Source organism: Silurus aristotelis (assembly GCF_946808225.1).
Source record: "Silurus aristotelis genome assembly, chromosome: 8".
Lineage (NCBI taxonomy): Eukaryota > Metazoa > Chordata > Actinopteri > Siluriformes > Siluridae > Silurus > Silurus aristotelis.
In genome coordinates, this window is record NC_139581.1 from 1,847,048 (window position 1) to 1,863,155 (window position 16,108).

General features: G+C 42.6%; 2 protein-coding genes across 2 annotated transcripts in view; one reads left to right on the top strand and one right to left on the bottom strand.

The window, feature by feature from the left end:
* Positions 1-16,108, top strand: part of myo7bb (myosin VIIBb) — a 48,483-nt gene that overhangs the window by 15,443 nt on the left and 16,932 nt on the right. The window contains exons 11-28 of the mRNA XM_083547727.1: positions 4,615-4,754; positions 4,855-5,065; positions 5,159-5,294; positions 7,490-7,683; positions 7,758-7,907; positions 9,130-9,288; positions 9,389-9,481; positions 10,235-10,329; positions 12,145-12,229; positions 12,312-12,530; positions 12,969-13,166; positions 13,377-13,655; positions 13,743-13,895; positions 13,988-14,062; positions 14,211-14,341; positions 14,482-14,608; positions 15,857-15,976; positions 16,066-16,108. The exon at positions 16,066-16,108 is cut by the window's right edge and continues 131 nt beyond it. Coding sequence (XP_083403853.1) covers positions 4,615-4,754; positions 4,855-5,065; positions 5,159-5,294; positions 7,490-7,683; positions 7,758-7,907; positions 9,130-9,288; positions 9,389-9,481; positions 10,235-10,329; positions 12,145-12,229; positions 12,312-12,530; positions 12,969-13,166; positions 13,377-13,655; positions 13,743-13,895; positions 13,988-14,062; positions 14,211-14,341; positions 14,482-14,608; positions 15,857-15,976; positions 16,066-16,108 — 2,608 coding nt within the window. The remainder of the gene's footprint in view (positions 1-4,614; positions 4,755-4,854; positions 5,066-5,158; positions 5,295-7,489; positions 7,684-7,757; positions 7,908-9,129; positions 9,289-9,388; positions 9,482-10,234; positions 10,330-12,144; positions 12,230-12,311; positions 12,531-12,968; positions 13,167-13,376; positions 13,656-13,742; positions 13,896-13,987; positions 14,063-14,210; positions 14,342-14,481; positions 14,609-15,856; positions 15,977-16,065) is intronic.
* LOC310729699 (uncharacterized protein) lies at positions 406-2,719 on the bottom strand. The gene is made up of 2 exons (XM_083548175.1): positions 2,076-2,719; positions 406-449 (listed from the first exon to the last, which is right to left on the bottom strand). The coding sequence occupies exon 1, from the start codon at positions 2,688-2,690 to the stop codon at positions 2,079-2,081; it is 612 nt and encodes a 203-aa protein (XP_083404301.1). The 5' UTR covers positions 2,691-2,719; the 3' UTR covers positions 406-449; positions 2,076-2,078.

Consider the following 16,108-nt stretch of genomic DNA (forward strand, 5'->3'; position numbering starts at 1 on the left):
CCTGGATAGCTCTCCATTTAAATCTACGAAATGGTAACGATCGGACAGGTAGGATTTAAACCAGCTTAATGCCTGTCCCTGAATACCGATGTAATTCTGTAAGCGATCGAGGAGAAGATCATGATCTATAGTGTCGAACGCAGCACTAAGATCTAGTAAAACTAATAGGGAGATGTAGCCTTGGTCTGAAGCTAAAAACAAGTCATTAGTGATTTTAACTAGAGCAGTTTCTGTGCTATGATGGGGCCTAAAACCTGACTGAAACTCTTCAAAGATATTGTTCTCCTGCAAGTGGTTACATAACTGGGCAGCGACAATCTTTTCTAAAATCTTAGACATAAATGGGAGATTTGAAATTGGTCTGTAATTCGATAGCGTGCTTGGATCCAGATTAGGTTTTTTAATGAGGGGCTTAATAACTGCTAACTTGAGGGATTTAGGGACATGACCTAACGATAGTGAGGAGTTAATAATATTTAAAAGAGGCTCACCAGCTGTATATAACACTTCCTTCAGTAGTTTAGTGGGAATTGGATCTAACTGACATGTTGTTGATTTAGCTTTCATAATAGCATCATACAGCTCTTCCTGTCCTATACATGTAAAACAGTGTAGTTGTGGGGTTGTAAGTACGATTGTGTCGGGAGATGCTGTCAGAGGTTGAACTGCCACAATTGTTTTTCGAATGTTATCTATTTTTTCAGTGAAGAAATTCATAAAGTCCTCACTACTAAACTGTGATGGAACACATTTTTCAGATCCCTGATTTGTTGTTAATTTAGCGACTGTACTGAAAAGGAACCTGGGATTGTTTTTGTTATTTTCTATGAGTTTGCTCAGGTGTTTAGCTCTAGCAGCTTTTAGCGCCTGTCTGTAGCTCAGCATACTGTCTTTATACGCAATTCTAAATACCTCCAATTTAGTTTTCCTCCATTTTCTCTCCAGATTACGTGTTGTTCTCTTTAGGGCATGCGTATGACTATTATACCAAGGTGCAGGTGCTTGTTCTCGAACCTTTTTTAACCGGATGGGGGCAACAGTGTCTAAAGTGCTAGTGAGGATAAGGTCTATGTTGTTCGCCATCTCATCAAGATGATCAGCAGTTATGGGTTTAATGTGAAACTGAGATAAATCAGGCAGGTTATTTATGAATCTGTCCTTAGTGGTTGGAATAATAGTCCTACCAAGTCGATACCGTGGTGAAACACGGTTAATCTGCTCTACCGGTAGTGTGTACAGTAGGAGATAATGGTCTGTGATGTCATCACTCTGGGGTAAAATATCTATATCAGTGACGTCTGCTCCGTGGGATATTATTAAGTCTAGTGTGTGGTTAAAACGGTGGGTTGGTCTGGTGACGTTTTGTTTAACTCCAAAAGAGTTTAGTAAATCGACAAATGATAATCCTAGGGCATCGTTTTCATCATCTACATGAATATTAAAATCTCCTACAAGCAGCACTTTATCAAAGCTGATCAAGAGGTCTGAGAGAAAACAAGCAAACTCATGAAGAAAATCAGCGTAGGGTCCTGGGGGTCTGTACACGGTGACCAGAGCGAGTTTTCTATGCATCTCTGAAAGTATAATTTTAAGAACGAGCACTTCAAATGATTTAAAACTGAATCCTAATCTCTGACTAACATTAAGAGAAGCACTATAAATGGTTCCTACACCCCCCCCCCCCCACGACCAGTCTGACGGGGCTCATGCTTATAAACATATCCTGACGGTGTCGACTCGTTTAGACCCTTATAATCACCTGGTTTAATCCAGGTCTCAGTGAGACAGAGTGCATCGAGATTATTATCTGTGATCATCTCATTTACAATCAGTGCTTTGGGTGCAAGTGATCTAATGTTTAAAAGACCGAACTTTAGAACTTTGTTGTGTTTGTTTATCTGGCATTTTTCAGTTTTAACTGCAATAAGATTATTTCTGGATCTTGTGTATGTAATTCTTGGTTTTACTACACGAGGAATAGATACGGTTTCTATAAACTGGGCTGTGTGTGAACTTGTAACTATTTGGTCTGTAGTATGCGTGTTCTTATAGTTGAAGATTTCTTGATGTCTTACCAGTCAGATGGTGTGAAGTATCCTAGAGATGTTATCTGATAGCACTGCTGCTCCAACTCTGCTGGGGTGCAGGCCATCAGGGCGGAAGAACCTAGGACGCTCCCAGAAACAGTTCCAGTTATTAACAAAGAGAAGTTTATGTTCTCGACACCATGACTGTAACCATTCATTTAGTGCTAAAAGTCTACTAAACTTCTCAGCCCCTCGCTGGTAAGTGGGAAGAGGTCCTGACACTATGATCCTCGTTGTGGGTGATGTGCTGCGTACCGTCTCCACCAGGATCCTGAAGTCCCTCTTTAAGATCTCCGTTTGCCGCAGCCTGGTGTCGTTTGATCCGGCATGGAGAACAACCGCTCCGAAGTTCTCGTTCAGGATCGCGGGTACCTGCGCAGCGACATCCAGAACACGAGCACCAGGAAAACAGCGAGTGTGCACCTTACCTTTAGCTCGGGTAGCGCGGACATGCCGGACGATGGAATCTCCGAGAATAACAGTGTCGCGTTCCGTCTCGCGGAGGGGGACGAAGCGGTTCTCGGTCGAGATCTCGAAGGCCGGTGGTGGAGGTGGAGACGTCCTCGATCGGGGCTTGGCTTGTCTCTTCCGCCGCGGTCGCATCCAGGGTCCATGTTGCACCGGTGCCGGAGTTGTAGGTGCGCTGGGCCTGGGCATAGAAGCACGCGGAGTTGATGTGCTGGGAGCGTTAGGTTCAACCCGGGAGTTTACCTGGGATGAGTGCGCGTCCGCCCGGGATGTTTCCAGCGCCGCTTTCCGCTCTCGCAGCCGGTCATGCTTTACATGCAGCTCGCGAATCTGTTTCTCCAATGCCTCCATCTCCAACGCCACCGTTTGCAACTCGAACGAGTCCTCACCTGTGCTCGAATGCAGACAAACAACCGGCATAGTGCTTATCGTCACGAACAGATTTATTATACAGAGATGTGAGTGAGAGAAAATAAACATAAACAACACTAGTTATAGTCGAGTTAACTAACTACAGGCACAAGTCAGGAAGACAAAAACAATTAAGGATTATTAAAAGAGGAAAAACGGATAGATAGATAGCAAAGTTTGTTTGAAAGACGCCGAGAGATACAAACACGTAACTCGCGGCAAACAAGTCAAACACAGGAAGCTACGTCACAGGAAGCTACGTCAAAAAAACTAGACACAAAACATTAAAAATAATGCTGATGGAGGGATGATGTGAATGATATGGCTGATGGTGATGATGATGATGGAGGGATGCTGCTGCTTATGATGATGACAATGGAGGGATGATGTGCATGATGATGATGGAGGGATGATGTGAATGATGATGATGGAGGGATGATGTGAATGATGGTGATGGAGGGATGATGTGAATGATGATGATGGAGGGATGATGTGAATGATGATGATGGAGGGATGATGTGAATGATGGTGATGGAGGGATGATGTGAATGATGATGATGGAGGGATGATGTGAATGATGATGATGGAGGGATGATGTGAATGATGATGATGGAGGGATGATGTGAATGATGATGATGGAGGGATGATGTAAATGATGATGATGGAGGGATGATGTGAATGATGATGATGGAGGGATGATGTGAATGATGGTGATGGAGGGATGATGTGAATGATGATGATGGAGGGATGATGTGAATGATGATGATGGAGGGATGATGTAAATGATGATGATGGAGGGATGATGTGAATGATGATGATGGAGGGATGATGTGAATGATGGTGATGGAGGGATGATGTGAATGATGATGATGGAGGGATGATGTGAATGATGATGATGGAGGGATGATGTGAATGATGGTGATGGAGGGATGATGTGAATGATGATTATGGAGGAATGATGTGAATGATGGTGATGGAGGGATGATGTGAATGATGGTGATGGAGGGATGATGTGAATGATGATTATGGAGGGATGATGTGAATGATGATGATGGAGGGATGATGTGAATGATGGTGATGGAGGGATGATGTGAATGATGATTATGGAGGGATGATGTGAATGATGGTGATGGAGGGATGATGTGAATGATGATTATGGAGGGATGATGTGAATGATGATGATGGAGGGATGATGTGAATGATGGTGATGGAGGGATGATGTGAATGATGATGATGGAGGGATGATGTGAATGATGGTGATGGAGGGATGATGTGAATGATGATTATGGAGGGATGATGTGAATGATGGTGATGGAGGGATGATGTGAATGATGATTATGGAGGGATGATGTGAATGATGGTGATGGAGGAACGATGTGAATTATATGGCTGATGGTGATGATGATGATGATGATGATGATGATGATGATGATGGAGGGATGCTGCTGCTGCTGCTGCTGCTGATGATAATGATGATGATGGAGGGATGAGGTGAATGATGATGATGGAGGGATGCTGATGATGATGATGATGATGGAGGGATGAGGTGAATGATGATGATGGAGGGATGCTGATGATGATGATGATGATGATGATGCTGCTGATGATGATGATGATGATGGAGGGATGCTGTACTCTGCTGGTCTAGGCGATCTACACCAGACTGTTCATATGGATTTTTGGGAAAATGAACAGCGCCATCCGTAAGCAGCAGACGAGCAGCTCCTACACTCCCACCTCCATCGGCCTGCTGGATATCTTCGGCTTCGAGAACTTTGACGTCAACAGGTACGGACAAAACTCCACACCTTCACCTGATCAAACAAATAAATAAATAAACGAGTAATTGCATGTGTGCGTGTGTGTGTGTGTGTGTGTGTGTGTTCAGTTTCGAGCAACTGTGCATTAATTATGCTAACGAGCAGCTGCAGCAGTTCTTTGTGGAGCACATCTTCAAGATGGAGCAGGAGGAGTACCTGAAAGAAGGCGTCACATGGAAGAACATCGCCTTCACTGATAACCAGCAGACGCTCGACCTGCTGGCTGTGAAGCCGCTCAACCTCCTGTCTCTGATCGATGAGGAGACGCACTTCCCCAAGGTGCAGAGTCCGAGTCCTGGGTTTCAGCAGAACAGCTTATGAAGAAAAGAAACCGATCAGAGAGCTGAACATTGTCCTTCTTCTTATTTTTAGGGAACAGACAAGTCCATGTTGAACAAAATGAATGATAAACACCACAGCAGCAAAATCTACATCCCACCCAAGACCAACCACATCCTGCAGTTCGCCGTCCGACACTTCGCCGGTGTTGTTCGTTATGACTGTAAAGGTAATGAGAAGCTTCAGAGAAATTTGTGTGCCTCTTCATCATTATCAAAAAAATTGATAACAGACAAGAAAATATTTAATAATGAAAATAAATTCATTTCTGCTCCTCCCTGTGGCTGACTGCATCTCTGGGCTGCAAAACGTCCTTCATTCTTTTACTGAAATTTGTGAATTTGTTTTAATTTTCAGGTCAAAACTCCTGCAACGGTCTGCTCTTTTTCTTTTTGGCAAATTTAAGAATATAAGCGTTTATATTACTAGATTACTACAGCTACAGTCGAATCACAGTCTAGCTACAGTCTAACCACAGTCTAGCTACAGTCTAACCACAGTCTAGCTACAGTCTAACCACAGTCTAGCTACAGTCTAACCACAGTCTAGCTACAGTCTAACCACAGTCTAGCTACAGTCTAACCACAGTCTAACCACAGTCTAGCTACAGTCTAACCACAGTCTAGCTACAGTCTAACCACAGTCTAGCTACAGTCTAACCACAGCCTAGCTACAGTCTAACCACAGCCTAGCTACAGTCTAACCACAGTCTAGCTACAGTCTAACCACAGTCTAGCTACAGTCTAACCACAGTCTAGCTACAGTCTAACCACAGTCTAGCTACAGTCTAACCACAGTCTAGCTACAGTCTAACCACAGTCTAGCTACAGTCTAACCACAGTCTAGCTACAGTCTAACCACAGTCTAGCTACAGTCTAACCACAGTCTAGCTACAGTCTAACCACAGTCTAGCCACAGTCTAGCCACAGTCTAGCTACAGTCTAACCACAGCCTAGCTACAGTCTAACCACAGTCTAGCTACAGTCTAACCACAGTCTAGCTACAGTCTAACCACAGTCTAGCCACAGTCTTGCTGCAGTCTAACCACAGTCTAGCCACAGTTAAGCTACAGTCTAACCACAGCCTAGCTACAGTTTCACCACAGTCTAGCTACAGTCTCACAACAGTCTAGCTACAGTCTAACCACAGTCTAGCCACAGTCTTGCTGCAGTCTAACCACAGTCTAGCCACAGTTAAGCTACAGTCTAACCACAGCCTAGCTACAGTCTAACCACAGTCTAGCTACAGTCTCACCACAGTCTAGCTACAGTTTAACCACAGTCTAGCTACAGTTTAACCACAGTCTAGCTACAGTCTCACCACAGTCTAGCTACAGTTTAACCACAGTCTTGCTGCAGTCTAACCACAGTCTAGCTACAGTCTAACCACAGTCTTGCTGCAGTCTAACCACAGTCTAGCTACAGTCTAACCACAGTCTAGCTACAGTTTAACCACAGTCTTGCTGCAGTCTAACCACAGTCTAGCTACAGTTTAACCACAGTCTTGCTGCAGTCTAACCACAGTCTAGCTACAGTCTAATCACAGCCTAGCTACAGTCTAACCACAGTCTAGCCACAGTCTTGCTGCAGTCTAACCACAGTCTAACCACAGCCTAGCTACAGTCTAACTACAGTCTAGCTACAGTCTAATCACAGTCTAGCTACAGTCTAATCACAGTCTAGCTACAGTCTAACCACAGCATAGCTACAGTCTAACCACAGCCTAGCTACAGTCTAACCACAGTCTAGCTACAGTCTAATCACAGCCTAGCTACAGTCTAACCACAGTCTAGCTACAGTCTAACCACAGTCTAGCTACAGTCTAATCACAGCCTAGCTACAGTCTAACCACAGTCTAACCACAGTCTAGCTACAGTCTAACCACAGTCTAACCACAGTCTAGCCACAGTCTAGCCACAGTCTAGCTACAGTCGAACCACAGCCTAGCTACAGTCTAACCACAGTCTAGCTACAGTCTAACCACAGTCTAGCTACAGTCTAATCACAGCCTAGCTACGGTCTAATCACAGTCTAGCTACAGTCTAACCACAGCATAGCTACAGTCTAACCACAGTCTAGCTACAGTCTAATCACAGTCTAGCTACAGTCTAACCAAAGTCTAGCTACAGTCTAACCACAGTCTAGCTACAGTCTAACCACAGTCTAGCTACAGTCTAGTTGCAGTTTAACCAAAGTTAGCCCACAGTCTAGTTTCAATCTAGCCACAGTCTAACCACAGTCTAGCCATAGTCTGGCCACAGTCTAGCCACAGTTTAGCTGCAGTCTTGTCTTTTTCTCTGTACTTTTTCTGTAACTCCTGACATCCTCAAATCCGTCTCTCTCTCTGTTTCCTGTTCATGCACAGGGTTCCTGGAGAAGAACCGAGATGTGTTGAATTTGGATATCATCACATTGATCCAGAAATCCTCCAGCAAGCTGCTCAGGCAGATCTTCGAGACGGAGCTGAGTTCCTGCCGAACCAAACCCCTTAACAACAAGCACAACAACCACCACAACCACCACCACAGGATCATAATCACACACAAGAAACCCACACAGGTACATGCTGTTACATCACCATTTCTGATCACCGTCACTTCTGCCTGAAGCTGAAGTTCTTCTTTCTATGTCAGGTGTTACAGCAGGGGAACGAGCAGAGGAAACACATCTCCACTCTGAGCGTTCAGTTCAGACATTCTCTAGACGCTCTGATGAAGGCCCTGTCTCTGTGCCAGCCGTTTTTCATCCGCTGCTTTAAACCCAACGACAGCAAGACCTCCATGGTAGATACTCAGCAGAAGTATTCACACCCCTCAGTGCTGTGAAACCTGAAATCCAAATTCATGTCCTGAAATTTATTGTACATCATCAACATGCCAAAAAAAACCAGAAAAAATAGAGCAAAGAGAATTAAGAAATTAAAATTAATTTTTATCATGTAAGCTGATTAAAATCATATTTAGATCAATTTAAATTAATATAAATTACAACAAAATAACAATAATAAAAAAATTATAATAATAATGTATTTTATTATATTAAATAGTCTTTTTAATAGTGCATTGTTTTATATTATAGAAATAAAGAAAATGTATTTTAAAAAGGAAAAATAAAGGAATATCAATAAATGTTTTCTTTAATTATTATTATTTCAGGTTGTAACACTTTTTTTTGACAAGAATTATATCATTAATTTAAAAACATTTTAACGAAATGCTAAAAATGCGAAAATCTATGATATAAGCGAAACTTATTGGAGCAAACACTTAAAAAATATATGTAAAATGATTATTATAAAAATCACTTCCTACACACTGGTGGAACATCACGGATATAATGAGACATGTGATAAAGTAATAAACAGAATAATGAAATATAAAATAATTAAATGAGCAAACAGACAGAATAATAAACCCAGAAAGATGTTTGAGTTATGTATTCCTCTTCTTCTCTCAAGCGCTCACAGTAAACACTGAGCTGTTAGCTTTATTAGCTCACAATCTCCATCTGGAGGCGTGTGATGAGCCGAGCGAAGTCCATCAGCGTGCGGTGACTTACACCGGCTCATTCTAATCATTATACTGAGGCCAGGATGTAGGGGTTTTATCTCTGGGTGTAATATTGTAATAACATAGACTTTAGCGTTTCTTATTTTCTGAGCTAATAATCAGATGATCCAGGTGAAGGTGTGAGGTGTTTTAGGATGTTGGTGCACAATGTGGATGTGAAGAACGGCTTGAGGTGAAGCGGAGAGCATTAGAATGGTGTAAGGTCTCACAGTCATAGGTGATCACCTCATACCTCAAGCTACCTGCGTGTTCAATGCTCTGAACTCACACCTGAACTTCCAGCCAATCACAATCCAGCATTTACACTGATCAGGGTGTGCACTTAAATATAAACATAACACCTGTGGGACTTGTGAAAAAAACTCCAGGGGGGGTGAATATTTTTACACACTTATACACACTTCTAGGCATAAGTCTGTAAATGTGTCTGTTCCAGGTGTTCGATCGGGATTTGTGCATGCAGCAGCTGCGTTATTCCGGTATCCTGGAAACCATTAAAGTGCGCAAACTGGGATTTCCGATCCGGCACAGGTTTAAAGAGTTCCTGGACCGATATCGGGTTTTACTGAAGACCACTGACTGTGACCCCAGCAAGGTTCCTGTACATCCCTCTCCTGCATTTTCACTGGACCTGTGTCATGCTGCGGATTCTGATCTGGTGTGTGTGTGTGTGTGTGTGTGTGTGTGTTGAACAGGAGTCTGCGTCTGATTGCTGTATCGCCATCTGCAAGGCCGTCATTAAATGCCAGGATGACTGGAGGATGGGAAAAACCAAAATCTTTCTCAAGGTGAGCGCAGAATTTAATATTTATTTTATTTGCATGAATTAAATTAAAGTATCAGTACATTTTTTTTTTTTTTTAAACTTTTTGTTTGCTGATTATTTCATCGTATGTTTATGTTTATATTGTGGATTAATGTGTTTATGTTTCTGTCAGAATCACTGACTTCTGTTAGAATCTATTTTTGGTAATGAACATGTGGAGAAGATCCTGGAGAGGTGGAGGTACACGCTGGAGAGAAGGGGAATGAAAGTCAGTAGGAGTAAGACAGAGTACATGTGTGTGAATGAGAGGGAGGGCAGTGGAGGGGTGCAGTTGCAGGGAGAAGAGGTGGAGAAGGTGGAGGAGTTCAGGTACCTGGGGTCAACAGTGTAAAGTAATGGAGAGTGTGTTAGAGAAGTGAAGAAAAGAGTGCAGAGAAAAGTTTTTCCTCTTTCTCTCGGTTCTTTGCTCTGCTTCCAGATTTGTATGTTAGAGTTTCTATCCAATCGGATCTCAGCCATAACATCACGTGTTTTTGAGGTCAAAGGAATCTGCTGTAAGGTCTTCAGAATCTGCAGTGCAGCTCCTGTAGCCTAAAGTACATGTTGCATGGAAGCTGTGGTTTTAACCAATCAGTTTATGACTTGTGTTGGAGTTGTGTTGAGTTGTGTTGAATTGTGTTGGAGTTGAGTTGGAGTTGTGTTGGAGTTGTGTTGAGTTGTTTTAAGGTTTGAGTGGTTATTCATATTTTTGGTGTTTGGTGTTTTATCTATGCAGGATAATCATGACTCATATTTAGAGCGGGAGAGAGAGCGGGAGCTCAACAGGAAAGCGCTAATCATCCAGAGAGTAATGCTCAGCCACAAAGACAGGTAACCTCCACTCTAACATTATCTCTAACCTCCACTCCAAACTCCACTCTAACCTCATCTCTAACCTCCACTCCAAACTCCACTCTAACATTATCTCTAACCTCCACTCCAAACTCCACTCTAACCTCATCTCTAACCTCATCTCTAACCTCCACTCCAAACTCCACTCTAACCTCATCTCTAACCTCATCTCTAACCTCATCTCTAACCTCCACTCCAAACTCCACTCTAACCTCATCTCTAACCTCCACTCCAAACTCCACTCTAACCTCATCTCTAACCTCCACTCCAAACTCCACTCTAACCTCATCTCTAACCTCCACTCCAAACTCCACTCTAACCTCATCTCTAACCTCCACTCCAAACTCCACTCTAACCTCATCTCTAACCTCCACTCCAAACTCCACTCTAACCTCATCTCTAACCTCCACTCCAAACTCCACTCTAACCTCATCTCTAACCTCCACTCCAAACTCCACTCTAACATTATCTCTAACCTCCACTCCAAACTCCACTCTAACCTCATCTCTAACCTCCACTCCAAACTCCACTCTAACCTCATCTCTAACCTCCACTCCAAACTCCACTCTAACCTCATCTCTAACCTCCACTCCAAACTCCACTCTAACCTCATCTCTAACCTCCACTCCAAACTCAACTCTAACCTCCACTCCAAACTCAACTTTAACCTCATCTCTAACCTCCACTCCAAACTCCACTCTAACTTCAACTCTAACCTCAACTCCAACCTCCACTCCAAACTCAACTCTAACTTCAACTCTAACCTCATCTCTAACCTCCACTCCAAACTCCACTCTAACCTCAACTCTAACCTCCACTCCAACCTCAACTCCAACCTCAACTCTAACCTCAACTCTAACCTCAACTCCAACCTCAACTCCAACCTCAACTCTAACCTCAACTCCAACCTCCACTCCAAACTCAACTCTAACTTCAACTCTAACCTCATCTCTAACCTCCACTCCAAACTCCACTCTAACCTCAACTCTAACCTCAACTCTAACCTCAACTCCAACCTCAACTCCAACCTCAACTCTAACCTCAACTCTAACCTCAACTCCAACCTCAACTCCAACCTCAACTCTAACCTCAACTCTAACCTTAACTCCAACCTCCACTCCAAACTCAACTCTAACCTCATCTCTAACCTCCACTCCAAACTCCACTCTAACTTCAACTCTAACCTCAACTCCAACCTCCACTCCAAACTCAACTCTAACTTCAACTCTAACCTCATCTCTAACCTCCACTCCAAACTCCACTCTAACCTCAACTCTAACCTCAACTCTAACCTCCACTCCAACCTCAACTCCAACCTCAACTCTAACCTCAACTCTAACCTCAACTCCAACCTCAACTCCAACCTCAACTCTAACCTCAACTCCAACCTCCACTCCAAACTCAACTCTAACTTCAACTCTAACCTCATCTCTAACCTCCACTCCAAACTCCACTCTAACCTCAACTCTAACCTCAACTCTAACCTCAACTCCAACCTCAACTCCAACCTCAACTCTAACCTCAACTCTAACCTTAACTCCAACCTCAACTCCAACCTCAACTCTAACCTCAACTCTAACCTCCACTCCAAACTCATCTCTAACCTCCACTCCAAACTCCACTCTAACCTCAACTCTAACCTCAACTCCAACCTTCACTCCAAACTCCACTCTAACCATCACTCCACCTCGAAAGAGTCTGATCATGGAGATTAATGGTGTCTGAGCAGTTGTTCTTTTTTCTACCTTTTGTCATGTGTTTAATTGGTCACTGTGGTTTTCTGTTGCTCTGTAGGAGGATTTTTATGAGGAAAAGAAGTGCAGCTGTGACTCTGCAGAAGAACTGGCGCTCATACAGGGACCGGAAAGAGTTTATTAAAGTAAATGAGCGTTTTATTCATCATCAATATTCCATGTGTATGTAGTAGATCTTTATCTGTGTCTTCCTCTGTCCTCTAACAGCTGCGTCAGGGTCTGGTGCGTCTCCAGGCCGTGATACGTGCCAGACAGCGCTTCCTGGAGTACAGACGCCAACGAGTCGCTGCCGTCACGCTGCAGAGTCACACTCGCAGCTACATCGCCAAGAAAGACCTGAAACGCAAACGAGATTCTGTCATCCTGCTGCAGGCGCACACCAGAGGCCTGCTCGCCAGGAAACAACTCAAACGCTTACAAGATGATGTGAGGACCATTAACACACACACACACACACACACACACACACACACACACACACACACACACACACACACACACACACACTGATGTAGGTGAGAAGGTTATGAAGCATCATGTTCAATAGGGTTTAGGGCGTTTCTCTAAATCATCAGAGCAGATCTTCATGGAACTGACTTTGTGCACAGGAACATTGTTATGCTGGAACAGTTTTGTGTCTCCACATATGGTTGGAAATGTCAGGTGTGCCAATACTTTTGTCCATACAGTGTATTATAAATACACGTCGGTTTTCAGGCCACAGCTTCTTCCAAATGTGTAAAAACGTGTGTAGATACAAAGAACACCATGTTCACACTAATCATGGTTTTATTCTATTGAATATTTTGGCGTTCCTGATTTAGTTTCATTTCTGTACCTTCGCTTTTCTTGGTGTTGTTCCAGGCATACTTGTCGATCCAGGAACGTCAGGAGCTCATGGCTCCAGAGATCCAGCCCAGGATCACTGAGACCTTTCAGCAAACTGCTACTGAAGACAAACAAGAGGAGGACATGATTGATGAGGAAATGGTGGAAAACATGTTTGGATTTCTTCCAGACTCTACAGACAGACGGGAGGATCCGAGGCAAAAGGGCGATCAGGTAACACCACTGAGGCGCCGTACATCCAGGAACAAGGAAGTTCTCGCTTTCAGCCTTTTACATGTATAAAAATGTTTAATCATCACCTTCCATATCCAGTCATATCAATACTTTCCACAGAACAAGGAAGAACCACAAGAACACAGCGATTATAAAACAAACACATACAAGTCATGTGTCCATGTTTTCCTTATTGTTTTACTTTTACAGGAAGAACAAACTGTGAAACTGAAGGAGGACAAAGCGTCAGAGTTACAATCCTTTCAGATGGTAGTAACTCCAGCTACAAATGACGATAAAATTGAAGAAGGAGAAGAGGAAGAAAAAGAAGAGGAAGAAAAAGAAGAGGAAGAAGAAGAGGACGACGATGACGAGTTCTCGTTCGCTAAGTTCGCTGCCATGCATTTCCAGCACTCTGCTACTCACACACACATCCAGCAGAGACTGAAGCACTCGCTGCTCTACCACGAGGACGAAGGAGACACGCTGGTGAGCTTCACTTTATCGTTCCCTCGTTATACTCCTTCTTGTTAATTCTCTCCATCATCCTTTCTTCTCCTCTCCTCCTTTCTTCAGGCCTGTCTGACTGTATGGTGGATCATCCTAAGGTTTATGGGTGATATCCCTGAGCTGAGACAGGCTCGCCTGTCCATCAACCCCGAACTCATCCATCAGCACCTTGGTCAGAGCCAGGGCCGGCGGCTCAGTCACCTCGTTGGTCTGGATCAGGTGAAAATCCACCAGCTGCTTTTTGATGATGATAATGATGGTGGTCTTAAAGCTTGGATGTAATTGAATAACTTAAAGTTTGTTGTCTACAGAAAATCCTGCGTAGGAAACAAAAACAGAACAAACACAGCAACAATAAGAGGAAACACTCTGCCATTCTGGAGGAGGTCAGACGTTCATACTCAGGACATCTTCATCATATTCTATAGCTTTCTAATATGAGATGAGATGAAAACATACACCGTAAAGCAGTTTCAGTGTGCCGCTGTGTATCGACACTAGTACTTCATTACTGATTCATTTACGGTTTTGCAGTTAACCATTGAAGACATTGTTGAAGAGGACGATGTTCTGATTGGAGAAGGACCCAGTTTGGATCGTCCCATGCCCTCCTTGGAGAAATTGCACATTATTGTAGGATACGCCTTGCGCAGACCTCACGTTCGGTACAACATACGCATCTTTCAATTTGTTGTTTTTTGCTTGTGAAGACAAACTTGCAGGTTAAATCTGTATACCTTTTCTGCATATATGTGTGTGTGTGTGTGTGTGTGTGTGTGTGTGTGTGTGTGTGTGTGTGTTTCAGTGATGAGATCTACTGTCAGATCTGTAAGCAGCTGTCGAAGAATAAGAACCAGAAGAGCTGTGAGCGAGGCTGGCTTCTCCTCTCCATCTGTCTTGGGATTTTCCCTCCAACTGAACTTCTGACTCAAGTAAGAAAACCGTGAGGAATCACAGGCAGTAACTCCGTTCAATTCTAAACTATCGTTCCCGTTTCTCTTCTCTCTGCTCTCCGTTTACTGCTTCATTCTGAGCTTCGTTCCAGTTCTAATATCCAAAATGAGCTCTACTGAGGTGTGTGTTTTCATCTTTATTTGTAATGGAATTTATTATAATGCAGCAGAAAGTTCATAATATTATATATTATTAAATTGGAATCTGTAGTTTCTCATGAAATCTAAAGTGCCTAATGGAATCTATAGATTACAGCAGTAGACGAAGTACACAAAGTACGTAGCTGAGATAAAGTAGATCCACTCTGTAAAATGTGACTCCAGTAAAAGTAAAAGTTTCCCTTTAAAATGTTCACTTGAGTAAAAGTACAAACGTTTTTACCTTCAAATGTACTTCAGTATCTAAACTACTATGATTTATTATAACTCTAATGTTCCTGTGATCATTTTTAGCACAAGTTTCTTTACTTAATCACCTCAGTTTCTGTGTAAAGACTCGAATGTGACTCTCAGCACACTGATCTATTAATAGAATGAGATTAATGACTCAAACACTGATTGATTTCTATTATAATCATCATGAACACAAAACCTTCTTTAATAAAAACGTGTAAACGAGGTCACGTGTGTTGTGGCGAGTTCGAGTCTGGAGTTTCTTCATCATTTATTCCTCTCTAAATGTTCTGCTTGATGTTGAACTGATGCTGAACTGTATGTTGGTGATCAGTAGATGCACCGAGCGCCGATCAGAACACGTGTAAAACAGAGCGTGCGCTCGATCCTGATTGGTGACTCGCTGCGTGTTTCACCAGTTACGTTTTTATCCTCAAAATAAAAAGAAATAACTGATTTCACTAAATGTAGTCGAGTAAAAAGTCAAATATTTGACTTTGAAATGTAGTGAAGTTTCAGTCTAATGGAAAAACTTCAGTAAAGTACAGACACGTAAAAAAACTCCTTAAGTACAGAAACTAATTACATTTACTTCTGCAATAAAAAATAGATTGTAATATAATTTATATTTTGTGATGGGATTTTGATATATATACTTTATTTATAGTTGTTACTGTATGTTTTTGTGTAAAATGGAATATTTGATAACAAACCCAAATGTTTTATTTTAATAAAAGGCTTTTAATTATCACATTTTTAAGATACTTTACTGTTTCTGTCTTTTTTCACCATTTACTTTCTTTCTAATTAAAACCATCTTCTTCTGTAAAACAGTACCTGAAACATTTTATTCATCATGGACCTGCCGAGTTTTCCTCTTCCTGTGCCGAACGTCTCCAGAGAACACTGACTAATGGCGAGAGGAAGGAAGTGCCATGCTGGATTGAGCTACAGGTATGCGTTTCCCCGTAACACTATGCTACGTGATCGCAGTGTATGATTCGGAATGAGAGCGTAATCCAGCCTGCTGTGGTTTATTTCAGGCTTTGGAGATGAAGAAAGCCTTGAAGGTGGACGTAACCCTGA